We start from the raw sequence: 27,236 nt of genomic DNA, 5'->3' as shown, positions 1-27,236 counted from the left end.
AAAGAAAACAAAACAAAAGCCTTTAGTAAATAATGGCCAAAACTCCACAAATTTAATGAAAATATTTAATCTACACATTATATAGGTTCAGTAAACCAAGTAAGATGAAATCAGACATTCACACAGACACATCAGAGTTAACTAACTGGACAAAGGTCATAATAAAATAATAAAATAAATTTTTAAAGTGAAAAGAAAAAATAATCCTACCTAATAATAGACAAATATGCAAGTTGACTGTACCTTCGCTATGCCCACGATTGGCCAGGAGGCGTGGGGGGGCGGGACTCAGGGTGGCCGGGGTGGCTGATTGGGCCAGCAGGACGCTGAGCTCACATTGCCAGCAGCGGCGCGAGCTCAGAGTCTGTGCCATGGCTGTGCTGCAGCACAGAAGGGGCCTCTGGGGCAGCGAGTCCATGTCCCGCCTCAGACCATCAAAAGTGGGGGAGCTGGGTGCCTGTCCTCTCTGGCACCAGGCCTTTCAGAAGCCTCCCCCACGCCAGAGGCTTCTGAAAGGCCTGGTGCACTAGCGGGCAGGCACCCAGCTCCCCCGCGATCGAAAGCGAAAGCATGGGAGCTGGGTGCCTGTCTGCTCCGGCACCAGGATGGCAGGTTAGACCTAGAGGACCCTACATGTGCATGATTTAATCATGCACTGGGCCTCTAGTGTATCACATAAAGAAGAAAAATAATGCATAACAAGATTAAGAGATGACTTCTCATCAGAATCAATGGAGAACAGGTAGAGTTACAAATTTTAAGTGCCAAAAGAAAATATTCTCAATCAAGAATTCTATATCCAGCAAAATTCTTCCTCAAAAGTAAAGGTAACAGAAAGGCATTCCCAAGTTTAAAATAATAATAATAATAACAGAGCTGCATTGCTAGAAATAAAAAATAATAATTAAAAAATCCCTTGAGCTGAAACCGGTTTGGCTCAGTGGATGGAGCGTCGGTCTGCGGACTGAAGGGTCCCAGGTTCGATTCCGGTCAAGGGCATGTACATTGGTTGCGGGCACATCCCCACTGGGGGGGGTGCAGGAGGCAGCTGGTCGATGTTTCTCTCTCATCGATGTTTTTTGCTCTCTATCCCTCTCCCTTCCTCTCTGTAAAAAATCAATAAAATATATTTTTTAAAAATCCCTTGAAAAAAAAATCCCTTGAGGTTGAAAAGAGATGACAGAAGATAATAACTGTTATGTACACAAAGACAGTCAAGAGCTCTGGTAATGAAAATTGCAAAGGTAAATATAAAACACTATTTTTTCTCCTCCTAATAAAAAAAAAATTCAAAAAACAATAATTTAAATTTTGACATTGTGAAGACATCTAATTTAGACAGAATGGTGTAGACTGTTGTCTCCTAGTTTCTCCCAGCTGAGCAAAGCTATGAAAAACTATAAACCCTGAAATAATATACCCAAAAAAATGATTATGGGAGTTTTCCAAAGAGTGGAAATCAAAGGTACCTGTACAGGTATGCTAGGATCAGAGGAATAACATAGCTGCCCAACAATTCCCAGCACCACATCCACTGGGAAAAAGTAGCCCAGGTAGGGATGAAGCGAGAACCCCACTAACATTCTGATGCCTAGAGTAGTAATCTGTGCCCTATAGCTTGGTGTCTTCTCATGACCCAACTTGAAACAACGGGTTGCCTGGACCTAGAAAGAGCCATTGCTCCTGCTGGCAGTATCAGTGTAGCTCTGATAATATAAAACAACTCCACTCCCTGATGTTCAATGTCTCCTACTCCCATAAAGAAACATTAGGCAGAATAACCCTAAAAAGGAACTTCCACTCCCACAAACAGCATTGAGAATGTAAACAGGAATCCCACTGGCACTGAGTAGGCCAGGAAAACACTTCCTACCTATGCAGGCCCATCATCTACAATCCCCTATGCAGAAGCAGCAGGAGGACAAGGAAGGCTACTACTCCTGCAGGCAACACAGTCAGGTAGCAGTGGCATCTACAAAAGCACCAAGCGAACCAAGATTAAAAGAACATCATGAAGGCTCTGAAAACTTTTGCCATTAAATACAACCACATGACTAGGTCAATACTGATGTGCTAATAAAATTAAAATAAAATAAAAAATAAGTAGAATACAGAATCTCATAACATAGTAGTCAAAATGTCCAGAAAACTGTTGAAAATCACTTGCACCAAAAAGGAGTAACCACTACTTATGAAAGTGTCAGGAAGATGAAACTGTTAGATGCCTGAGGCAAGAGATTATAGGTGAAGATATGCAGCAGGCCATGAAAGGAACTGAGGAGAAGCTTGGGTGTTTATGACTCTTTGGAAAATTGAGATATTCAAAAGCATCCCTGTATATGGTGAAATAAGAAAGCTCATCAAGACATATGCTCAGTAAAGACCTAAGAACATCCTAAACTTCCACCTCACGTGACCCCTAACTTGAGAGCAAGCTTAACTAATCATTAAAGGACTGCCCTGGCATAAAACCAATCTGCAAAATCTGAAAGAGGTGTTTATTTTTTCAAATGCTGAATTTTCAACCAAAATCACAAGATTCCTCAGTCAGGTGTTATACTAAAAGTATCATAGACTAGGGGCTTACAACAACAAATGAATCTCTCTGTTCTGGAAGCTGATAGTCTAAGATAGAGTCTCCAGCAGACTTGGTGTCTGGTAAAAATCCTCTTCCTGGTTCATAAATGACCATCTTGCCCTCTTGGCAGAAAGGTGAAGGAACTTTCTGGAATCTCTTTTATAAGGGCCTTAATCTCCTTGATAAGGGCTCCACCTCGATGACTCAAATCACTCTCAAAGGCCCTGCCCTCCAAAAATCATCACATTATATTAGGTTTTGATATGCATTTCATAGAAACACATGCATTGTTTATATCATGAGGCCAAGAAAGAAAGAAACAAATAAATAAAAAAGCATGACCCAAAGGAAGAAGATAAATTGGGAGAAACAATCCTTGAGGAAATGCAGACATACCAAAGTCTTTAAAACAACTGTCAAAAGTATGCTCAAAGAGCTAAAGGAAAACACAGACTAAGGGAAATATGGAAAATTACATAGAAATAAAAGTACATCTAACCAAAAAATATAGAAATTATAAATAGAAACCAAATAAATTCTGGAGTTATAAAATGCAGTCTTTGAGGTGAAAATTCACTGGAAAGATTCAACAACAGATTTGAAGAGGCAGGGCAGAGAATCAACAAACTTGAGGAGAGGATAATTGAAATTATCCTATCTAATAAAGAGGTAATATGCAAATTGACCATCATGCCCTCGCACAAGATGGCCACCCCCATGTGGTTACAAGATGGCCACCACAAGATAGCCGGAAGGGGTGCGAAGTTGTGGGCAATCAGGTCAGCAGGGGTGGGCAGTTACAGGTGACTAGGCCAGCAGGGGAGGGCAGTTGGGGGCGATCGGGCTAGCAGTGGAGGGCAGTTGGGGGGGACCCGGCCAGCAGGGGTGATCAGGCTGGCAGGCAGAAGTAGTTAGGGGCTGATCAGGCAGTCAGGCAGGCTAGCATTTGGGAGCCAGTAGTCCTGGATTGTGAGAAGGATGTCCCCCAGATTAGAGAGGACATCCCCCAGATTAGAGAGGGTGCAGGCTGGGTTGAGGGACACCCCCCCCCCTGCCCCCAGTGCACGAATTTTATGCACCAGGCCTCTATTAAATTATAAAGTTTAAGGACCAGGAAGAAAAAAAGAGGGACTTCTGAAATATCATTAAGCAGAAACAATATATAAATTATAGGAGTCCCAGAAAAAAAAGAGAGATTATTTGAAGAAACAAATAATTACTAATATAAATTGACATAAGTCAAATAAATCAGAATATACTTACCAAATTTTTTTCAACTACAACATGCATTTCTATATAATTAGAGAAATCTGTAGGTGACTGAAAAAAAATCCACATGAGAGTTAAAGAATTACTTAAATATATTAATATTTGTCACTATGTCATGAATTCATTGTTGAAAAATCCAAATTCATATATACATAAATAGAACCAAAGCTAGGTATCAAAGAATCATTTTCAGAATATTTCGTTGTCACCTCTTTCACAGCTGATCAACTATTTAATTTACTCAGAAAGTAACTTTCCTTTACTTTCCATTTTCTATATTCTCATTGGTTTTGAGCTATCTATATTATTTGCTTTCCTGAAAAAACAAACAAACAGGCAAACAAAACCCTTCCACTGACTCCCATTACAAAAGGTGTGATTTTTTATTAGCTTAAATAATGCTATTATCCATTACTATGTGGTATGGTTTTATCTATGATGCTGAAAGTGTAAGGAACATTTCTGTGTTTAGAGGGATGATATTTTAAATCACTGCAAAAAAAGGTGAGCAGCAGAGATTCAAAATGAGCAACTCTCAAACTGCAAAATAGATACCTCAAAATGAGTTTCTGGGTATGATGTCATCCACGTAGATCATAGTGATTAAGTTAGGCAAAAATGTAAAACCTGATGAATTCTGTTTTATTATTTATGTGACTTAGACTCTACCAAAATACAGGGATAAAGAAATAATTACCTTCATGATTATTGTTACATGAAGATAACCTAGGAGGAATGCACTAGGGAAAACTTGTAAGACAGCTTTGTGAACTCTTTAAGACTATAGGGTCAATAACTCAAAATATCTTGTTACTAGAATAGCATAATTTCAAACAATGGACAGATCTCTAGAAGCAGAAAAGGAGGATAAAATTTCAGAAATTGAGGAAACTTTTATTATATTTATTTTAATGTATACAAATTTTCCACTTCACATTAAAGTTTAAAACCATCCCATATTAGTAAAACTATTTTCTTTAACATATTAAATTTAGCATTGGAGAATAAGAACTATGGGATTTAATAGAGATCAGAAAAAGTGTGATTACAGTAATTTAAAGAAAAAAGAAAAGTTGAGAATGATCAGTAAGACAAAATTAGGGCTGATTGAGCACTTATTTTTGCCCACTATTTCTTAGCCTAACCTTGGAGATTTCAGGGTTTTGTTTTAACAAATGCAGATGAAATCCCCTATGGTCTAACTGTTTTTTTTGTTTGTTTGTTTGTTTGTTTTTTATCATTTCCATTAAAACTTAAGCACAAAATATTGCATGATAGTTTGCTTATAAGACTCAATCTTTTCATTCAAGTCCCTAAATAAGGAAATAATACCACTTTACTGGAGGATAAAAATAAATACAAATTAATTGAGATAACAATGTACTAAAGGATTGAAGGATCCAAAACCATTTCTTTGTTTTAACCAACATGTGTTAGTTGTCTAACATTCCCTGAAGTAATCCTTGTTCATTTTCTCTTTGAGATTGGGATTGATTATACTTAGTTAATAATATATTCATTCATTTAATGAACAATAAACCTATAGGGTAAAGATACAGTCTATTTTAGCCAAATATATTTAAGACAAGAGTACATAAAAGAATGCCAGGAAATGTGTCTGTTGAAGGGTGAGCAGGTCCAAACAACCTCAAAAGCCATTTTATATAGTAAGAGAATGTGATTATATAAGGAAAAAAATGCTTAGCTAAGTATTATGTAAAGACTAGAGGCCCAGTACATGAATTTGTGCATGGATGGGGTCCCTCAGCTAGGTCAGTGATCGCGGGGGGGCGGGGCGGGGGAGAAGAATTGTGGGAGGGTGGCTGGCCAACAGGGCTGGGGGACAGAGGGACTGTGGGAGGTTGGCCTGCCACAGGAGGTTGGCTGTGGAAGCACACTGACCACCAGAGGGCAGCTTCTGCATTGTGCCCCCTGGTGCTCAGGGTGCATCATAGCGACTGGTCAACTGGGCCTTTGGTCATAAGGGCCGCTTAGGCTTTTATATATATAGATGGTAATGGGCTGAATCCTTTCCTCCTAAGATTGGGGCAAGACAGATATATCTCTTTTCACCTATTTAACATTATACTGGAGGTGCTAACCAGAACAATTAGGCTATTAAAAAATGAAAGTTATCCTAATTAAAAAGGGAGAACATAAACTATCTTTAGTCAAGTTGACATGACTTTATAAATAGAAAATCAGAGTCCAATTAAAAAGCTAATAATTTCAACAAATTTCTAGAAGACAAAATCAGTACACAAAGTCAATAATTTCCTAACACTAATAATGAGAAATACAAATTAGAAATACAAATTAAATGTGCAATAGCATTCAAATAATAAAACTTTTAAAAATAAATTTAACAAAATAAGTTTACTTGAAGACTGAATGATGCAAAACAATGCAGAAAAATATTAAAGAAAATCTAAAAAACAAAAAGCTATTCAATATTAATAGATAGAAATAATTAATATTGTTCAATGGCAATATTTCTCAGAGGAATCTACAGAGTCAATACAATCCCAGGTGGCATTTTGAGGAAATTGAAATAAATTTTAAAATTCATTTGGAATTTCATAGTAACAAAAATAGCCAGAACAATAACTAAAAAGAAGAATGCACTTACTGATTCCAAAAATTGATTCAAAGCTTTAATAGTAAAAAAGGTGTGGTTCACAAAATGCAAGTTTCCCAATATTGTTATTACAAAGTCAGGCAGAAACACTAAAACTTGTGAAAGAAATATACAAATAAATTTTGTAGCCCTTGTGAGATGCTTAATTTATCTGTCACTTGACCTTGCCACATGCATACATATATGCACACATACATGCACACACACACACACACATACATGTTGGTTCTGGAAAATTATCAACCTTATAAAAAAAACTTATCAACTATAGCTGTATATCAGAGAGGGTTGAAAATCAAACTAATCTCATTCTATGAGTAGATTAGTTACAGCACAAATTGAATTTCCAACATCACATGATGTCTACTGTTAAAGTGAGGGTATTAATTGGGAAAAAATGAGAACCTGAAAATTGGAATGGGGACATATGGGAAGACTGATGAATCTGTGGTTACTGAACTCCTAAAGTCTGGAGTCTTCTTTGCCAGCAGAAGCAGCTTTTCAGTCCTTGCATAAGGAAATTAACCCTGCATCTTGAGGAAAATGTGATGGCTGCCCCTGAGGCAGCTGTCTTAGAAGAAGACCCTAGTGATTCTCCTCAGCAAATATCTTCAATATTAATGTAAATGTCATTTGTATTTGTTATATCAAAATTTTGACATAATGGGTATGGAGAAAGGAGTGAACCTGAAGACAATGAAGGTCTAGATCAGTGATGGGCAACCTTTTGAGCTTGGTGTTTCAAACTTCGCCAAAAAACTGAGCATAACTCGGGTAGTGTGTCCCTTTGAGGAAAAAACATTATTTTGTGATATTTATAGTTTAAATAACATAAATGTTTCATCCTTGGCATGCGGCCGCCTCAGAGGCCGCGTGTCATCAGAAATGGCACTGACACGCGTGTCAGAGGTTCGCCATCACTGGTCTAGATCATAGGGTGGAAAAGCAGTGCCACTAACAGTTAAAAATAACAATTTATAGTTCTATAAATTTGAATGACTAGTTTTAAGACTTACATATAAGTCACAAGGTTTCTGGCACATCCAGTACATCTATCTACCTATCTATCTATCATATTAACTAATATAAGTAATTTGTCAGAAAAATATTGTTTTTATTGATGAATAGTAATAGCCCATACAGTTACTCAAATAATCACCTACCTGTACACTTTGTATTTTATAGGGCAAGTCTCTTGGCTCGATACCCTCTTCAGCATATAAAAAAGCACCTGTATTCTTATGATTTACTTGATAAATCACATGTTCAAAACCAACTGAAGGTTCCAAGGGCTCAATTCCATAACTTACATTTTCAAACTGTAGTAAGCCCCTACAAATTTCAAAACACATTTTTTAAAAGTACATTAAATGCCATTTAGTCAAGTTTTAATTTAATAGCATGTAGATAATTTTCAGTCTTAGTTTTAAGTGGTAAAGTGGGAAAAAAATTCCTAAGTATCCACAAACTTACTGAGTGGCACTGAATAGTAATGCAATCAGTATTAGCGTACCTATTGATATTTCATGGTCTACAAATATATCAAATATCTTAATTCAGAATAAAGGTAGGAGGGATTATAAGAATTTTCATATTATGCTTTTCCAGAGACAGTTTTCCACAATAAGGCATGGCTCACGTTAGAACCCCTGAACATAATTTAAAAAATGTTTTAAGTTATTTCTGAAATAATACTCCATTTTCTCATTATAAAATTACTAGAGGCCCAGTGCATGAAATTCGTGCACGGAGGGGGGTTGTCCCTCAGCCCAGCCTGTACCCTCTCCAATATGGGACCCCTCAAGGGATGTCCAACTGCCCGTTTAGGCCCAATCCTATTAGGATCGGGCCTAAACGGGCAGTCGGACATCCCTCTCACAATCCAGGACTGCTGGCTCCCAACTGCTTGCCTGCCTGCCTTCCTGATTGCCCCTAACCGCTTCTGCCTGCCAGCCTGATCACCCCCTAACCACTCTGATGCCAGCCTGTTTGCCCCCAACTTCCCTCGTCTGCCGGCCTGGTCACCCCTAACTGCCCTCTCCTGCAGGGTTGATCACCTCTCAACTGCCCTCCCTTGCAGGCCGGGTGCCTCCCAACTGCCCTCCTTTGCAGGCCGGGTGCCTCCCAACTGCTCTCTCCTGCTGGCCATCCTGTGGTGGCCATTTTGTGTCCACATGGGGGCAGGATCTTTGACCACATGGGGGCAGCAATATTGTGTGTTGCAGTGATGATCAATCTGCAGATTACTCTTTTATTAGATAGGATAGAGGCTTGGTACAGGGGTGGGGGCCAGCTGGTTTGCCCTGAAGGGCGTCCTGGATCAGGTGGGGGTTCCCTTGGGGTGTGGGGCAGCCTGAGCGAGGGGCCTGTGGTGGTTTGCAGGCCGGCCACGCCCCCTGGCAACCCAAGCAGAGGCCCTGGTATCTGGAATTTATTTTCCTTCTACAATTGAAACTTTGTAGCCTGGAGCAGAGCCAAGCCTGCTGCTCCCTCCGTGGCGGCAGCCATTTTTGTGGCAGTTAATTCACCTTCTACAATTGAAACTTTGTAGCCTTAAGTGGGTAAGCCCCGCCAGGGTGTGCGGAAAGCTTTGCTTCCCCTGTTGCCGGCGGCAACCCTGGCCTGCTCTCTCCAGCTCCAATCTGCCGCCATTTGTTTGAATTTGTTTACCTTCTATAATTGAAACTTTGTAGCTTGAGTGGAGGCTTAGGCCTGGCCAGGGCAGGCAGAAAGCTTGGCTTCCTCTGTTACCTAGGAAACCTTGCTCTCTATGGCTGTAGCCAACTTGGTTTGGGTTAATTTGCATACTCGCTCCGATTGGATGGTGAGTGTGGCTTGTGGGCGTGGCTTGTGGGTGTGTCGGCGGTATGGTCAATTTGCATATTTTTCTATTATTAGATAAGATATATCCCAACCTGAGTCCAGTACATGTGCTAAGGATCACCATAGAATTTGGATACCCTTCAATATTCCCTTGGTAGTAGCAAAAATTCTGAAAAACAAAAGATAAAATACATTCATTTCTATTAGAATAACTCATGTTAAAGGTACTATTTTCAAATATTTAATCCAAATGTTAATTTGTGCATATGTGTCAAATGCTTATTGTTTCTAAAATGTATTTAAAGGATTATTAGATGAACATTTGGCTCAATTATCCAAATATGTTCCCACAGGTCCAAAAAGAATTAGTACATTTTCATATTTTTCTTGTTATAAATTAAATATGACAATCTTGGTCATTAGGAACAAGGTAATAATCTTCCAAAACTTATTTTTTCATATTCTATTGACTTAATTTTGCAAAACCAAATAAAATGAATCCAAGAAAAATGTTTTCTTTTCAAAATTATTTGAGTGTGAAAGCAGAGTAGCTTGCATTTGATTAACTCCCTCACCAATTACAAATATAAATTCTGGAAAAATAATTTTAAAATCCAACTACAAAGACAGGCAGGAAAAAAGTGAGAGAAAGGAATCAACACTAGAAAGAAAAACATGATATTTGGTTTGAATTTATATCACTTGAGGGCACCCCCAAGGCAAGGCAATACAAGGTAGCTAAAGTTCCAACAAAGAACCCAATCTTACTGACCATGGTTTCAAGTTCCTAGAAGTGGAGGTGCATATCCAGGAAAGGAAGGAGGCACAGAGTGAGACCCCAAAATGTGTGCTATTGATTCAGGTGTAAGTTCTTCATTTACATCTGAACTGAGAACATGTGAAAGAGATCTCAAGTAGCTTAGCAGAAACTAAGGCCAGAAAAGCCAGAAATGAGAAGACATTTTGGCTATTTCTGAACATGGGAGGGTAGATTTAAAAATGGCACCAGCAGAGCTCATTGTCTGGAGGAATAAGAATGAAAGCTCTTTAGACACAAGAATCACAAACTCAAGAATGTATCATTGGATATGGCCAGTATGATTTTAAAATATTAGCTGTGCCCTGCTGGCATAGCTTAGTGGTTGAAAATCAACCTATGAACCAGGAGGTCACCGTTCGATTTCAGGCATATGCCCAGGTTGCTGATTTGATCCCCAGGGTGGGACATGCAGGAGGCATCTGATCAATGATTCTCTCTCATCATTGATGTTTCTGTCTGTCTCTTCCCCTCCCTTCCTCTCTGAAATCAAACTTAAAAGAAGTAAATAAAATATTAGATGTGTGAATGTGGCTCATAGTCAAGAGAAAAATCAGAAAAAGAGCTAATCCTAAAATATTCCATGATTTTGCAATTATTAGAAGAAAAAGAAAAAGAAAGAAAGAAAAGGAAAGGAAAATAAAAGGCAGCCCTAGAGGCAGCAGAAGGTAGTAGCTCCTATCTTCTACTACCTAATAGTCACATGGTCAGACTCTGGCAGGCTAAAGATAACTTATGAGTTGAGTTTTTAGAGGCATAAGCTCCCCATCTTCAAACTATCTAATTCAATATTAAACTACTTCAATATTTTCTAAAATGCAAACTTCTGCTCAGTATTCCTTTGGGCCAGTGCTGTCAGACTCAAGGAAAAACATTGGGAATCCAGTAACAACAGTATCAGCGAGAACATAAGTGATGGTGGCTGACTCCCTTGCTATGGCAAGTTCTGAATAGCTTTTGCTTATTCTCATTTGTTTGGTTTTTGTTCATTTCCACAAGATATAAGCAACTCAATACATCATAATAAACTGATGGAAACCAAAAATAAAGAGAAAAATCTTAAAATAAACTAAAGAAAAGTAGCATATAATATTCACAGGAATAATAATGCAAATAATAATATATTTCACTATATATTTCTTTAGATAGATATAGATATAGATATAGATGATATATAGATATAGATATAGATATAGATATAGATATAGATATAGATATAGATATAGATATAGATATAGATAGAGATATATAGATGTGTAGATTTAGATGTATAGATGTAGGTATATATAGGTAGAGAGCCAGATTAAAATGCTTAAATAGAATGAAAGCTCTGGCTCCTAAAATTATGTATTAAGATAAATTATTCTTTAAAATGAAGATGTGGGGAATTGACTTCAGTATGACAACATGAAGAGCGCCACAAATCTGCTGCCTAGCAAAATAAATGAAAAGTATAAATAAACAACCATTTAATCCTCTAGAAATGGTCAAAAGGAAAACTGTCATAAGAGAAAATGAATAAACAGCTCTTCAATGAAACTTATGAAAATTCAGGAAGAAAAGTGGAAGCCCGTGTTAATTTGAGCCAAAACAGACCCTCTTTCCCCACCTCCAAGCTCAGTGAGATGTAGCAGGCTGCTGTGAGGATAATATGACATCCTCTTTTACAGTTAACTGTTAGTTTACTTTTTTAGTAAGTAGAAAGAGTATACTCTAAAATAATAAAAAGTATAGCAAGTAAGCACATAGATCAGTAATATAGCCATTTATGATCATTATCAATTATTATGTACTGTGCATCATTGTATGTGCTATACTTTTATACAACTAGGTTTATTTACACAATAGGTTTGTTTACATGAGCATCACCACAAACACATGAGTAATGCATTGCCTACAACATTATGATGGCTATGGTGTCACTAGGTGTTAGGAATTTTTCAGCTCCATTATAAGCTTATGGAACCACCATAGTATAGGTGGTCAGTTGTTGACCGAAACATCGTTACATATCACATGACTATACTGGTTACGTTCGAGGCCTTCAACAAGTTACTACATTCAGGACATTAATAAAGCATTCTTTGCTTTGTCTTTTTGATTATACATTTATCTTTCATAGTTACCTCCTGGGAGGTAGGAAGTAGAGTTAGGTATTAGGTATAGCAAAATTATGTAAAATTTAGGCATGGAATATTGTGGTTGTATATTTCTTTGTCTCTTTGATTCTCTTTTCTCTCTTATACTCACACACATTTACATGCCACACACACACACACACACACACACACACACATATATGTGTGTGTGTGTGTGTGTATGTGTGTGTGTGTATATATATATATATATATATATATATATATATATATATATATGGCTATGTATTATTAAACATCTGTACGGACTATTCCATATATAACTCACATATATTTGCCCAGTATGTTCAGCAAAATGTAAAGCAATTATTCACATCTATTATTTTTTCTGTTAAAATCTTCATCTCTATAAAAAATGCTTTAATTTCAGATTATTAGTAGATTCTCCACATAGAAAGCAGTAATGCAAATGGAAAAAAACAACAGGAATTGATAGGACAGGGCAAAGGTAAAAATAAAAATGGCATTTCAGGCATGGGTAATTCATGCAATTCTATGAACACTTCTCTATTATTCTTTCAATAAACTATTGACATGCCTGGCTAGCATGGCACAGTGGTTGAGCATTGAATTTGTCAGGGCACATGCCAAGGTTGCAGACTGGAACCCCAGTGGAGGGCATGCAGGAGGCAGCAGATCAATGATTCTCTCTCATCTTTGATGTTTTTATCTATCTCTCCTTCTCCCTTCCTCTCTGAAATCAATAAAAATATATTTAAAGAACTATAGACATTATACAATGAAAATTTAATACATTCCTAAATGTGCTTCCAATTCCATATGTATTCACTAGGTCCCTGAAAATACTTCAGAAAAGTATTTGAATTCTCCTTTTCTTCCCTGATTTAGCTTTCCTAACATAAGTCATGCTTTTTCATTTAAAGTACGTAACAACATAGTCAACCCGTTGGCCATACAAGCACATATGTATATCATCATTAAATAATAGCTTAAAAACATCAGAATCATTTTTGGTTTGGATAATCATCTGTTTAATAAGGTTTACTGAATATACACATAAAAAATAAATGGTTAAATTCATACCAAAACAAACATAACTTCAACTCTTTGTACTCCAGCAACAAGCAGACACTAAGAAAGGTGATCATAGAAACTCACCTAATAAAGGTAAAACAGACACTAAAATTCATACCTGAATCTGCTGTTCAAAAGGCTTCATATATCCTGTGCCATTATAACCATAAACTCTAAAACTAGGAGGCAAGAAAGCTCTGCAAAATAGAGAGGGTGTTTAATGAAAAATTTGTTTCCTAAGCTTTTATTTTTAAAATATATTAATTTTGTTACTAGAGGCCCAGTGCACGAATTTGTGCACAGGTGGGATCCCTAGGCCTGGCTGGTGATCAGGGCCAATAGGGGCCAGGCCAATCAGGGCTGGCCAATCTGGGCCTACAGGCCAGGGGGTGGGATGGGGAGGGAATGTGGCAGGTTGGTCGCCGGCCCCAAGGAGGGAACCAGCCCTCAGTCCCTCGGGAATGGGGCTGAATCCACTGCCATCCACCCCCAGCTCCTTATCCCAACCTGGGGCCCAAAGGCCCTGGCAGGGTCGGGAGAGAAGGCGACAGTCTCCGGGCCAGGCACAGAAAGAACAGATACTGGATGCTGATGCCTCTGTCGGTGCCCCACCACCATGAGGTTCCCCGCCTACCCCTCCTCATTCCCTCACTTCTGTGCCACCACGACGTCAGGGAGGTAGGCCAATTGGGGCCTGCCAGCAGGGGAAGGGATGGGGGGAGGGACCACCGGTGGTTGGCCAGCTGCGGGAGGTTGGCTGTGGGAGTGCACTGACACCAGGGGGAAGCTCTTGGCTGGAGCGTCTGCTCCCTGGTGGTCAGGTGCATCATAGCAACTGGTCTACCAGTCATTCTGGTCATTCTGGTCATTTGGTCATAATGATCGCTTAGGCCTTTATATATAATTTATTTATTATAAATAAGTAGGTTAACAAGTGAGAGAGAGAGATTCTCTGATTTTGTTCTCATTTTACTCAAAGATCCTATTTGCCATTTCTCCCCTCACACACTTTACACTTTACTGTCACACTGTCCTTCTAGCATTTTTGTTTTTAATACAACAGGCAAGCTTTTGTCTCAGGGTATCATATTTCCCGGCTTATAAGACGACTTTTTAACCCAGGAAAATCTTCTATACACCCAGTTGTCTTATACGCCGGAAAATATGGTATTTATACAAGTTATCCCTGGTATGTTCTTCAGCATGGCTCATTGTCTTATTTACTTCAAGTCTTTCTTTATATATCTTCTCAGGGAGGCTTATATTAATACGTTTATTTAAAAAAATGCAAATTTCCCAATTATCAAGCACTAGATTTCCAAAAGATATTTTTAATTTTCTCTGTAGTTTTGCTTAAATATTTTAACACTCTTCCTATCTGCTTATTTATTACTAGAGGCTTCTGAAAGGCCTGGTGCCGGAGCAGACAGGCACCCAGCTCCACCGCGAAAAGCGAAAGCGTGTAGGGGACCCTACATGTGCATGATTCAATCATGCACTGGGCCTCTAGTAATAAATAAGCTCCCATGCTTTTGATGGTCCGCAGCGGCTGAGGGGGGCTACCCTGCTGTTGAGAGGCGCAGGGGGCGGGAGTCCCGCCCCCTGTGCCTCTCAATGGCTGCTGAGGGAGGCTTCGGTGGACACCTGGCTACCCTGCCGTTGAGAGGCACAGCCGGGTGTCCGCGGCAGGCCCCCTCAGCGGCCTCGGATCTGGCCGTTGAGAGGCGCAGGGGGTGGGACTCCCGCCCCCTGCGCCTCTCAACAGCAGGGTAGCCCCCCTCAGTGGCAGCGGATCCACGCCTCTCAATGGCCGGATAGGCCACCCCAAGTCTCGCCCCCCAGCCTCCCGCCGCCCAATCGTGGGCATAGCGGAGTGATGGTAATTTGCATGTTACTCTATTATTAGATAGGATATCATTATTAGAATCATCTACTAACCATATGAACTCAGAGATTCAGATTCATTTTGTTTACTAATGCATCTCAAGCACTTAGAAAAATATCTAGAAAGTAGCAAATGGTCAATAAAAACTGAACTAATATGACATCAATTTAACAGATTAGATGTACATCCCAGATTAAAGTATATTATTTATAAATGATAAAATATGTTTAAAAGGCTCTATAAAGAGAAAGATAGGTGTAGGTATCCCGTTTTCATTTTCCCACACAAGTATAACATAAAGATTGTGACTGCCATGGCAGTCTGGATTCATTAAAACAGGTCCAAGAACCAAGCCACTGACAAGCAGAGTGAACATTTTTGTCTTCTTGTATAACAAAAGAAAATGACCCATGGAGAGGTGGGACTCCAGAGAAAATAACAATTCTGAGTTGAAAACTGTAAAGAAATTTAGCAGGTGATATGCAGGCACTGTTTTGTGGCAGAAAAAAGAAAGAATACAAATGTCCATGTTTGCCCCAGGGAGGAAGCCACTATTTGGAAGCCTAGAAACAAGCAGGACTTTTGGAGTCATACAGGCATGGAATAAAAATATTATACATTGAAATGCATCAAAACATAATCTTTTCCTGTAAAATCATCTGCCAAATTTTGATGCCACACAGAGAGGCCAAAGAGCTAAGTAAACTTAAAATTTTTAAATTGACAATACAGAATTACTGAATATATTTTATGTAATTTAAACATGATAAAAGAAAAAATAACACCTAAATATATTTTAAAAGACTAATCAAGACTAAAATAAAACTTTCAAAGTATCAAGAAAAAAAAGATGTTACCATTAAAGTAAGACCAATAAGATTGATTGCTACTTGTCAATAGAAATGAAGAAAGCCAGAACAATGAAATGATAATTTTAAAGAATAAGGTCATTTTTTTAAAAAGACGCCCTAAAATTTGTTCCAGCAAACTAGAGGCCCGGTGCACAAAATTCATGCACACGGGGGTCGGGGGAGGGGTTGTCCCTCAGCCCAGCCTGCACCTTCTCCAATCTTGTACCCCTTGGGGTATGTTCAACTGCCGGTTTAGGCCCACCTGTGGGATTGGGCGTAAACCGGCAGTCGGACATCCCTCTCACAATCCAGGACTGCTGGCTCCTAACCACTCACCTGCCTGTCCGCCTGATTGTACCTAACCGCTTCTCCCTGCCAGCCTAATCGCCTCCTAACTGCTCCCCTGCCAGCCTAATTGATGCCTAACTGCTCCCAACTGCCCTCCCTTGCTGGCCTGATCATCCCCAATTCCCCTCCCCTGACTGCCTGATCATCCCCAACTGCCCTCCCCTACTGACCTGATCTAGCCCCCAACTGCCCTCCCCTGCCAGCCTAATTGCCTCCAACTGCCCTCCCCTGCTGGCCCAATCACTCCCAATTGCCCTCCCCTCAGGACTGTTGGCCCCCAACTGCCCTTCACTGCTGGCCATCTTGTGGCAACCATCTTGTGGTAGCCATCTTGTGATGATGTCACATGAAGGCATCGCGTGATGGCGTGGCGAGAACTAGGCTTTTATTATATAGGATATAAAATAATATTGACTTTATTAAAAATAATAGTAATCTCTCATTGGGGTTTAAAAGTAAGCAGGATTATGATACATTAAAAAAAATGATAGGTAGAAAAGGCAACTGGAATAAAAAAGTTAAATGATTGCCATAGCCGGCTTAGCTCAGTGAATAGTGTCAGGCTGCAGACCAAAGGGTCCCGGGTTCAGTTCCAGTCAAGGGCACATACCTTGGTTGCAGGCTCTTCCCCAGCCCCATCCCTGGTCAGGGCTCATGTAGGAGGCAACCACATATCGATATGTGTTTTTATCACATTAATGTTTCTCTCTGTCTTTCCCTCTCTTCCACTCTCCCTAAAAATCAATGGAAAAATATCCTCGGATGAGGATTAACAAACAAAAAAATTTTTTAATGATTTAAGAATATAGGGTAATTGGTAAAAGTAAAAGTGTTTTTTAGATACAATAACTCAGGCATTAATATCTTAATCTAGAGAAACTACTGAAAGAAGAGTAAAAGGATGTATAACAAAAAATTTGAGAGAGGAGACATGGTATAATATAAAAAATAGATTCATGAATTACTACATCATCATTAATTATATTACTATATATTCTATACCTTTTTTTCTAATATAAGAAAGAGCTAAAGAAACCAAATACTATTACTGCATTATTTTTAATATACATTTTTATTTATTTCAGAGAGGAAGGGAAAGAGAGGGAGAGAGAAAAACATAAATGATGAGAATCATTATTCAGCTGCCTCCTGCATGCCCCCTACTGGGGATAGAGCCTGAAACCTGGGCATGTGCCCTAGATCAGAATTGAACCCAGGACCCTTCAGTCCACAGGCCCATGCTCTATATACTTAGTGAAACTGACTAGGGCTATTACTGAATTTTAATTCAGGTCTTCTTATATTTCTAAGCAATTATACTTTGATATTTCACAATATATTAAACATTCAATAAATATTGTGCTTGTGATACTGATAGTTATTCATAGGATGCTTTAGGCATGACCACTGGCTCACTCTCATGGGCATCACTTGGCATTCCAAAATAGTGGCTGACTGTAAGATTCTATCTGGATTTTCCCAATATATCTCTTGCAAAAATGTAGCATTTTTTTTTCCTTAGGAAGAAGTAATTTTGAGTCTTCCTTCAAACTGATATCATCCATTTTACATAAAACAATATTTTCCAAGGTTTATAATGTATGAAAAGATTGCTACTATGAATTCTAGAAATGGTACACATACCCCTCTCTCTCTCTTTTTAAATTTGGTAACTAGAGACCTGGTGCACAAAATTCATGCACGGTTGTGGGGGAGTTCCCTCAGCCCAGCCAGCACCTTCTCCAATTCGGGACCCCTTGGATAATGTCCAACTGCCCAGGATCAGGCCTAAACCGGCAATCAGACATCCCTTTCACAATCCTAGACTGCTGGTTCCTAATTGCTCACCTGCCTGTCTGCCCATTCACCTCTTACTGCCCCCGCCTTGCTGGCCGAGTTGCCCCTAACTTCCCCCCTCCTGCAGGCTTTGTTGCCCCCAACTGCCCCCACTGCTGTCCTGGTCACCCCATGCAGCCTGTTTGTTCAGTCATTTGGTTGTTCCTCACTAACCCCCATGCTGGCCTGGTCGTCCTACACAGCCTGCTGTTCAGTCAGCCCTCACTAATCCCCCTGCTGGCCTGGTTGTAGACAGCCATCTTGTGAGGGTGTAAGGGTCAACTGGCATATTACCTCTTTATTATATAGGATGTCACTTGCAGACTTCTGCCTATCATTATTTTTGAAAGATTATTCTTATCATTTAAAAAAGGACCATTAAAATTTTGATGTTTCTTTATTCCTTAGTATTTTGTGCTTATTTTCCCCAAATTTATTAGCTGGCATGGAATTGAATTTGGCTAATTACAATTACATTCTAAGTCTGTAAGACATTCTGACATTGCATGTAAACTCTAAAAAATTACCACTATTCTTTTCACCTGAAAATCCTCTATGTTCTTTCGAATAAAATTGAATATAAAGAAGCTAAAAAACAAGTCATCAAGTTTTGATAAAGATAGAAAATCATCAAAATTCATCCCCTATGAAACAACATGGATAACCAAAACAGAAATCTGGTTCAACAGGAAGGAGAAAGGTGGGAGCTTACACTGTGGATTCAGGTTGTTTAGTATATAAATTCAAGATTTACTATATAAACTTTAAGATTTTTTAAAGGATAAAATAAAAGACAATGAAAAGCCAGTAACTTGAAACATTTACAAATGCAAAATAATGACATTCTGAATAAGTATAAATGACTAGAGACCCAATTCATGAGATTAATGCAAGAGTAGGCCTTCCTTCCCCCAGATGCTAGCACCGGCTTCCCTCTGGCATCTGGGACCCAGTCTTCCCTCACAGCCCTGGCTTTGTCCAGAAAGTCATCTGGAAGGATGTCTGGTCAATTAGCATATTATGCTTTTATTATTATAGAGTAGTGGCCCAGTGCACAAAATTCATGCACGGTGGGTGGGGGGGACCTCAGCCTGGCCTGCACATTCTCCAATCTGGGATCCCTCTCACAATCCAGAACCATTGGCTCCTAAGCGCTCATCTGCCTGCCAGATGCCCCTAACTGCTCCCCTGCCAGCCTGATGGCCCTAACTGCTCTCTCTTCCTGCCCTGATCTCCCTAACTTCCTAATTGCTCTCCCCTGCCAGCTTGATCCCTCTAACTGCTCTCACCTCCTGGCCTGATCTCCCTAACTGCCTATCTGCACTCTCCTCCTGGCCTAAACCCCCTAACTGCCTATGTTCTCTCCCTTCCTCTCTGCACCTTCAGCTCCAGTACAGGAGTGCTGAGAGCTCTCCACCAAGGCCCCACCCCCATCCTGATGCCCACTCCGGGCCAGGCGGCGCAGCAAGCCTGCGCATGCCTCCACCAGGGGAGGCCACCCCCTGAGACAGCCTCATGTCCCAGTGGTGTAAGTCTCCACCCCCGTCCCCGCCCACCAGCTCCTGTGTGTGCACAGCCTGGTCATGTCTGTGATACTGTTAGGACCAATTAGCATATTACCTCTTTATTATATATATGATTATAAATAGAACAAAGACAGGTAGTAAAATAATGTAGATCACCTACTTTTGCATCAGGTTCACAGTATATGTTTTCCCATCGATTACAATGTTGTAAGACACCTAGTAGGAGCGTATATTAAAAAAACACACAAAGCAAAGTGAGAAGAATATTAAAAGGGAAAACTATCATTTTATATTGACAATAATTGCACTCTAAAACACACTACTACAATAAAAAGAAAATATAATTTAATATTGATGTATTTCAATTTCTGCATGCTTAAGTACATTGTTTTAACCATTTTCTTCTCTTAATATCTGAAAATTATTAATGAATCTTAATTTCTGAAGGATATTTCATTTGGGTAAATTACTCTTCAATGCAAATTTATTTAAAGTCAGACAATTAAAGCTTTAATTTCATTGGATTCTCATCCCCATTGTTGACTTTGAGAGTCTATCAGTGTACTACTAATTTCAACATAGATGATATTTGATGTCTGGCTGCCTTTAAGATGTCTTCTTGGCTTTGGTATTCTGATTTCACTGTCAAGATGTTACTTGATTTTTATATACTATGTGATGTGGTACTTGATCTAAGGATTCTTTTAAAATCATTTCACAGTTAATATATGTTTAATACAATCTCTTCAGGTTTTTTGTTTGTTTGTTTGTTTTTTGTTTTTTCAGGAATTCCAATTATTCTACACTTGACCCTCTAATTCTATTCTTTTTTTTTTTCCTTAAGCTATTTTTATGTTGAATCTACTTGAGTCTCTTCAGCTGTCTGGTCTACTGTTGATTCTTGATTTTTTTTTTTTTTTTACTTTCATATTATTTAACATTTAGAATTTCCATTCAGTTATTTTTAAAAATGGAAATTTCTCCTATGGTTTTTAAAAAATATATATTTTAATTGATTTCAGAGAGAAATCAAGGGTGGGGGGAGAGAGAAAGAGAGAGAGAGAGAGAGAGAGAGAGAGAGAGAGAGAGAGAGAGAGAGAGAGGAGAGAGAGAGAAACATCACTAATGAGAGATAATTGTTGATTGGCTGCTCTCCTGTATGCTCCACATTGGGTATCCAGCCTGCAACCTGAGCATGTGACCTGACTGAGAAATTGAAACATGACCTCCTGGTTCATAGGTTAACACTCAACCACTGAGCCATGCCAGCAGGGCTGATCTTTATTTATTAACTAGAGGCCTGTGCACAAAATTCATGCACGGGGAGTGGTGTCCCTCAGGCCCAGCCTGCACCCTCTCCATTCTGGTACCCATCGAGGGATGTCTGACTGCCTGTTTAGGCTCGATCCAGGTAGGATCGGGCCTAAACCGTTAATCGGACAGCCCTCTCACAAAACAGGACTGCTGACTTTCAACTGCTCGCCTGCCTGTCTGCCTGATTGCCCCTAACCACTTCTGCCTGTCTGCCTGATCACCCCTAACCACTCCCTGACAGCCTGATCAATGACTAACTGCTCTCCTGCCAGCCCAATTGCCCTTAACTGCCCTCCCCTGCCAGCCTGGTCACCCTTATCTGTCCTCCCCTGCAGGCCTTGTCCTCCCAAATGCCCTCCCCTGCTGGCCATCTTGTGCTGGCCATCTTGTGGTGGCCATCTTGTGTCCACATGGGGGTGGCCATCTTTGACCACATGGGGGCTGTCATCTTGTGTGTTGGAGTGATGGTCAATTTGCATATTACTCTTTTCTTAGATAGGATTACTAGAGGCCCGGTGCAAAATTTAAATAGTTAAATTTTGTTCCTCATAAATTTGACAGGTGCAGAAAAGTTATTTTTTTCTGCCAATCTTATTTTATTTTATTTATATTTAATCTAGTAATGATTGGTTTAAGATATTGCCCTCTTAATACATCTGTGTATGTTTCTAATATAACCAAACAATTGCATATATTTTTTGTGTAAAAATAAAACTTTTAAAATACTGCTAAATGTCTTCACCTCCTTTTCCATGAAAGAGAAATTTAATGTCTACTTTAATTAAATTAAAAATTCTCATAAATATACATTTCTTTTAAAATGGTATATTGAATATTTTAAGGTTGTATTATCTCCATTAGGGTGACAAGTGGGTAGTTGCTAAGAAATATTTGCATTCAATTTACCAGAACATTTATTATTCAACTAGAAAGAAAATTAAGGTTGGGTGTATCAAAAAACACTTTTCACTTCTTTAGAAATAATTCTAGAAATTAGTAAAAGAGATACAAATCCAATTATTTCAAAGAAAAAGACATTGGACCAAAAAGAACCTAAATGGCATAAAAAAACAATCTTAATGATGAACATATTTGCAATAAAATTTTTTAAAAATCATCACATAACACTTCATTAAATCAAAAGATCGTCATCCCACGTAAGGAATCCTTAGGCTTACTTAACAACAACAATTTCCTCCAAATTTAGCCTGTTGAGAGAGTGAGGAAAGAACCTCTGGATGGATCAGGTCAATGATTATTCAAACGCTCAAGGAGGAAACAAATTTAGAAGATGGGACTTGGGGCTTTGATAATAAACATCACCGCACAATATGTCTATGAAACATTATTAACCTAGGCTCATTTTCAAAAGGATGTTTTTGTGGGATTTTTTTTGTCAAGAAAAATTGGGTATAAATATAAAATTTAGCAAGTGTGCATGGATAAAATATGCCAGATTTACTTCTCAAGAATGTAATAGTCACATTGTTTTTAGATTCTGAAGAAAGATTAGTGCTTAATTACATTTGATTCAACTCCATCTCTTGATATTGAGCGTTTTTTCTCCGGAATTATAATTTGCACAGGTAGTAGTTCAGAATCTGTAAGATGCAAAATGTTTTGTTAGAGCAACACACATTACCTCATGTCTCCTCCTCTAAAGTCATCATAGTCTGTACACCGCCACTTATTTTGGCTATCATTTTCAATACCCTCAATCTGTAGTCTTTCTGGAATTACAAGACTTTCTAAAGAGGAAGAGGTTTATTGAGATAGGAATACTGACCTGTGCACGGTAATTCTGGGGCAATAGGAGCAAGCATTCTCAGTACATATAAACTTGGGTCCTTTTGACCTTCCAATGACAATGTCCAGGGGTAAAAAATGCAGAGCAGTTTATAATACACTAACCCTGAGGCATTCACTCAAGCCTTGCATGGCATCTCCCCTCCCCCATCCCGCCCCCTTCCTCCCCCCCCCCCCCATGGTCCCAAGATGAATGGGAAAGCCCCCTGGCGAACAATGTGGATGTTGTCTGGGGAAGGTGGCAATGTGGGAGTGGACTGGTGCTCACAGAGTGGGAGCCCCCACAACAAAGCCCTTTCCCAGAGATAGCCAGCCCCTCCGAGGAAACCCAGAGGAAAGCTGACCTTCCTGACAGGTCAGAGGGGCGGGCCCAGGGGATAGTGTACTTACAACTACTGTCTGTCTGGAGCCCGATGAGCCCCATGAGCAGAAACAGAAACCTCAGCATGGCTAGATGTCCCGTATCCCCACCGCAGTAATGGCAGTTGCCTTGGCAAAAGGCGGTTGGAAGCGCGAGGAGAACCCGAGGAGAACCCGGCAGAGCAAAGATGGGAGGGAACGCGCTGTGATCTGTGGAATGTGGGCGGTCTTGGCCCCTGAATCCAGGCAGTAGGAGGTTTTGACTCATTTGGACGCCTCTTTGGGGGCAAAACAAACAAACACACAGCAGAATCACTTCCAGATGTTAGCTAATGAACAGGAAGATTCATATACTTAAGTGAACTGAAGTTATACATACATATATTATTTTCCACAAATCACAGGCGCATAGCTCCACTAATATTCAAGTGAATCAGCAGGTGTAATTAGCACCTACTTAGATTAAGAAATAAAATGTAGAGCCACCAATGCCCCCAAATTGTCCCCTGACAATCATTACTTCTAACAGAATAGATTCGTTTTGTCTGCTTTGGAACTCCACATGAATGGAAGAAATCGCCATGTACTCTTTAATGTTTGAGATCTTTCATTATAATGACTATACTTTCCAAACATGTTGTAAATAGCAGTAGTTTTTTTGTTTGTTTGTTTTGCTGGCACTATTACACATTGAATGAATATAACACCGTCTGTTTTTCCATTTTATTGTTAAAATATGGTTCACTTAGAGTTGTGGCTATTAAAAATCATAGTTGGTTATTTTCTTTCTTATACATGTCATATGGTGAACATATGAATTTTTATTGAGTATATTACTAAAGTGAAGTTGCCTGATCACAGACTGTGATCTTAGTGGCTACTTCCAAAGTGTTTTACATGCTGAGAATTACACTTTACATCAATGCCTGTAGTATTTTCCGTTTTATTCATGTTGGTGGACCTATAGATGTCCTGCATTTTGGTTTTAATTTATATTTCATCATTGCTAATTAAGTTAATTTTTAATTATTAAGTTAACAATAACAGTTTTATATGTTTATTGACCATTTACATAGCTTCTTTTGTACATGCCTATTTGAGACGTTGGTCCATTTTTAAATTGAGTGGCCTTGTCTCTTTCTTATTATATGTAAAAGCTAGTAATGTGGTCTAGATTTGATTCCTTTGTTAAATATAATAATTGCAAATATCTTCTATACCAAGGCCTATTTTCAATGCGTTTTTATAGATTCATATTTATATTTAGTAATTTACCTTTTTATCAATTTGCTGGAATTTTTATATGTATCCTGCCATGGATATTGAATTTTATAAATTGAAATGACCATATAGTTTTCTCCATTTTCTGTTAATATTGTGAATTAAAATTATTGTTTTTCCAGTGTTGAAACAAACTTGTATTCCTAGAATATACCTTATTTGGTTATGATGTATTATCCTGTTTAAATTTTGCTGGATTGATTTAGCAGCATTTTGTTTAGGATTTTTGCATCAATATATATAAGAAATATTTGTCTGTAATTTTTATTGTCATGTATTATCAAATTTTGTATCAAATAGATGATGGTTTCATTAAAATATTGGGAAGTATTATCGCTTTCTTTATTCTTTGAAAGAGTTACTATGATTTGAATAATTCTTTATTTATGTTTTTTATAATTTGGAAATGGAGCAATTTAGACTTAGAATTTTCTCTTTGAGAGAGTTGGATTTCTTCTTACCTATGAATACAATTTTTAAAAAGTATTCAGATAGTCTCTTTTTCTTTGTGATGAAATGTCTACATTAACTACTTAGATGTATTGGCCAGTTATTTATAACTAGAGGCTTGGTGCACAAAATTTATGCATGGGGTGGGGGTGTCCCTCAGCCCAGCCTGCACCCTCTCCAATCTGGGACCCATCGAGGATGTCCGGCTGCCTGTTTACACTGGGATTGGGCCTAAACGGGCAGTCGGATATCCCTCTCAAAAATCCAGGACTGCTGGCTCCCAACAACTCGCCTGCCTGCCTGCCAGATTGCCCCTAACCGCTTCTGCCTGCCAGCCTGATCACCCCCTAACCACTCCCTTGCCAGCCTGATCAACACCTAACTGCTTCCCTGCTGGACCGATTGCCCCTATCTGACCTCCCCTGCAGGCCTGGTCACCCCCAACTGCCCTCCCCTGCAGGCCTGGGTCCCCCCAACTGCCCTCCCCTGCAGGCCTGGGTCCCCCCAACTGCCCTCCCCTCCCGGCCATCTTGTGGTGGCCATCTTGTGTCCACCTGGGGGCAACCATCTTTGACCACATGGGGGCGGCCATTGTATGTGTTGGAGTGATGGTAAATTTGCATATTACCTCTTTGTTATATAGGATATCCTTCCTTCACTATCCTTTTGATTTCTGTGGAATCAATAGAGATAACCCATTTTTAAAATTCTCAATGTTGCTAATTTTGTGGGGTTTTTTCTATTTATTCATGATCAGTAATTTTTTGAGTTTTCATTTTTATTTATTTATAAAGAACAAAGTTTTGGATTTTTAAATTTTTTCTATTATGTTTATTTTCTATTTCTTCTTTTTTAAAAAAACAATTATCTTTATTGTTTAAGGTATTATCAATGCCCTCCTCCCCCCATCCCTCCACTAACTCCCTTCAGTCTTTCCCTGCACTATTGTCTATCCATGGGTTATGCAAATATGCATATATATTCATCAGTTAATCTCTTCCCACTCCCCTCGCCCCCTTCCCTCTGAAATAGAGTAGTCTGTTGCATGTTTCAATGTCTCTGGATCTTTTTTGTTTGTTACTTCATTTTATTCACTAGCTTCCACACATAGGTGAGGTCATGTGATGCTTGTCTTTCTCTGACTGCCTTATTTCACTCAGCATAATACCCTCTAGATCAGGGGTCCTCAGACTTTTTAAACAGGGGGCCAGTTCATTGTCCCTCAGACCGTTGGAGGGCCGGACTATAGTTTAAAAAAAAAAATCTATGAACAAATTCCTATGTACACTGCTAAGTCGGCTGCTAAGCAGGACAGGCAGCGGTGGCAAAAACTCCCGGCGGGCCGGATAAATGTCCTCGGCGGGCCGCATGTGGCCCGCGGGGCATAGTTTGAGGACCCCTGCTCTAGATCTCTCCATGCTGTCTCAAAGGGTAAGAGATCCTTCTCTTTTATAACTGCATAGTATTCCAGTGCAAATGTACCACAGTTTTTAAATCCACTCATCTACTGATATGGGACCATGTTTCCAAATTTTAGCTATTATAAACTGTGCTGCTATGAATCCAGGGGTACATATTTTCTTTCTGATGGGTGTGTCTGGTTTGTTAGGATATATTCCTAGAAGTGGGATCACTGGATTAAATGGTAGTTCCATTTTTAATTTTTTTAGGAAACTCCGCACTGTTTTCCATAGTGGTTTTACAATCTGCATTCCCACTAAGAGTGTACTGGGGTTCCTTTTTCTTCACATCCTTGCTAGCACATGTTGTTTGTTGATTTGGTGACAATAGCCACTCTGGCAGGTGTGAGCTGGTACTTCATTGTAATTTTAATTTGCATCTCTCTGATAATTAGTGATGTTGAGTATTTTTTCATATGTCTCTTAGCCATCTGTATGTCCTCTTTGGAGAAGTGTCTATTCAGTTCTTCTGCCCATTTTTTAATTGGATTGTTTGTCTTACTTTTGTTGTTGTTATGAGTACTTTATATATTTTGAAAATTAACCTCTTATCAGATGTATCATAGGCAAATATGTTCTCCCATACAGTGGGTTCACTTTTAATTTTTAAAAAAATATATTTTATTGTTTTTTTACAGAGAGGAAGGGAGAGAGATAGAGAGCTAGAAACATTGATGAGAGAGAAACATCAATCAGCTACCTCCTGCACAACCCCCACTGGGAATGTGCCCACAACCAAGGTACATGCCCTTGACCAGAATCGAACCTGGGACCCTTCAGTCCGCAGGCTGACGCTCTATCCA

At 39.2% G+C, this 27,236-nt stretch overlaps 1 protein-coding gene across 2 annotated transcripts in view; it reads right to left on the bottom strand.

The window, feature by feature from the left end:
• Positions 1–23,346, bottom strand: part of LOC103288286 (disintegrin and metalloproteinase domain-containing protein 2) — a 60,563-nt gene extending 37,217 nt beyond the window's left edge. For both annotated transcript variants that reach the window (XM_054720310.1, XM_054720311.1), the window contains exons 1-7: positions 23,273–23,346; positions 22,601–22,677; positions 19,923–19,978; positions 13,435–13,513; positions 9,401–9,477; positions 7,649–7,817; positions 3,842–3,898 (exon numbers count right to left, since the gene is read on the bottom strand). In XM_054720310.1, the coding sequence (XP_054576285.1) occupies positions 3,842–3,898; positions 7,649–7,817; positions 9,401–9,477; positions 13,435–13,513; positions 19,923–19,978; positions 22,601–22,677; positions 23,273–23,330 (573 nt within the window). In that variant the 5' untranslated portion in view covers positions 23,331–23,346. The remainder of the gene's footprint in view (positions 1–3,841; positions 3,899–7,648; positions 7,818–9,400; positions 9,478–13,434; positions 13,514–19,922; positions 19,979–22,600; positions 22,678–23,272) is intronic.
• Between the last annotated feature and the right edge of the window lie 3,890 nt (positions 23,347–27,236).

This window comes from Eptesicus fuscus, chromosome 8 (assembly GCF_027574615.1).
Source record: "Eptesicus fuscus isolate TK198812 chromosome 8, DD_ASM_mEF_20220401, whole genome shotgun sequence".
Classification (NCBI taxonomy): domain Eukaryota; kingdom Metazoa; phylum Chordata; class Mammalia; order Chiroptera; family Vespertilionidae; genus Eptesicus; species Eptesicus fuscus.
This window is presented reverse-complemented; position numbering and strand designations above follow the sequence as displayed.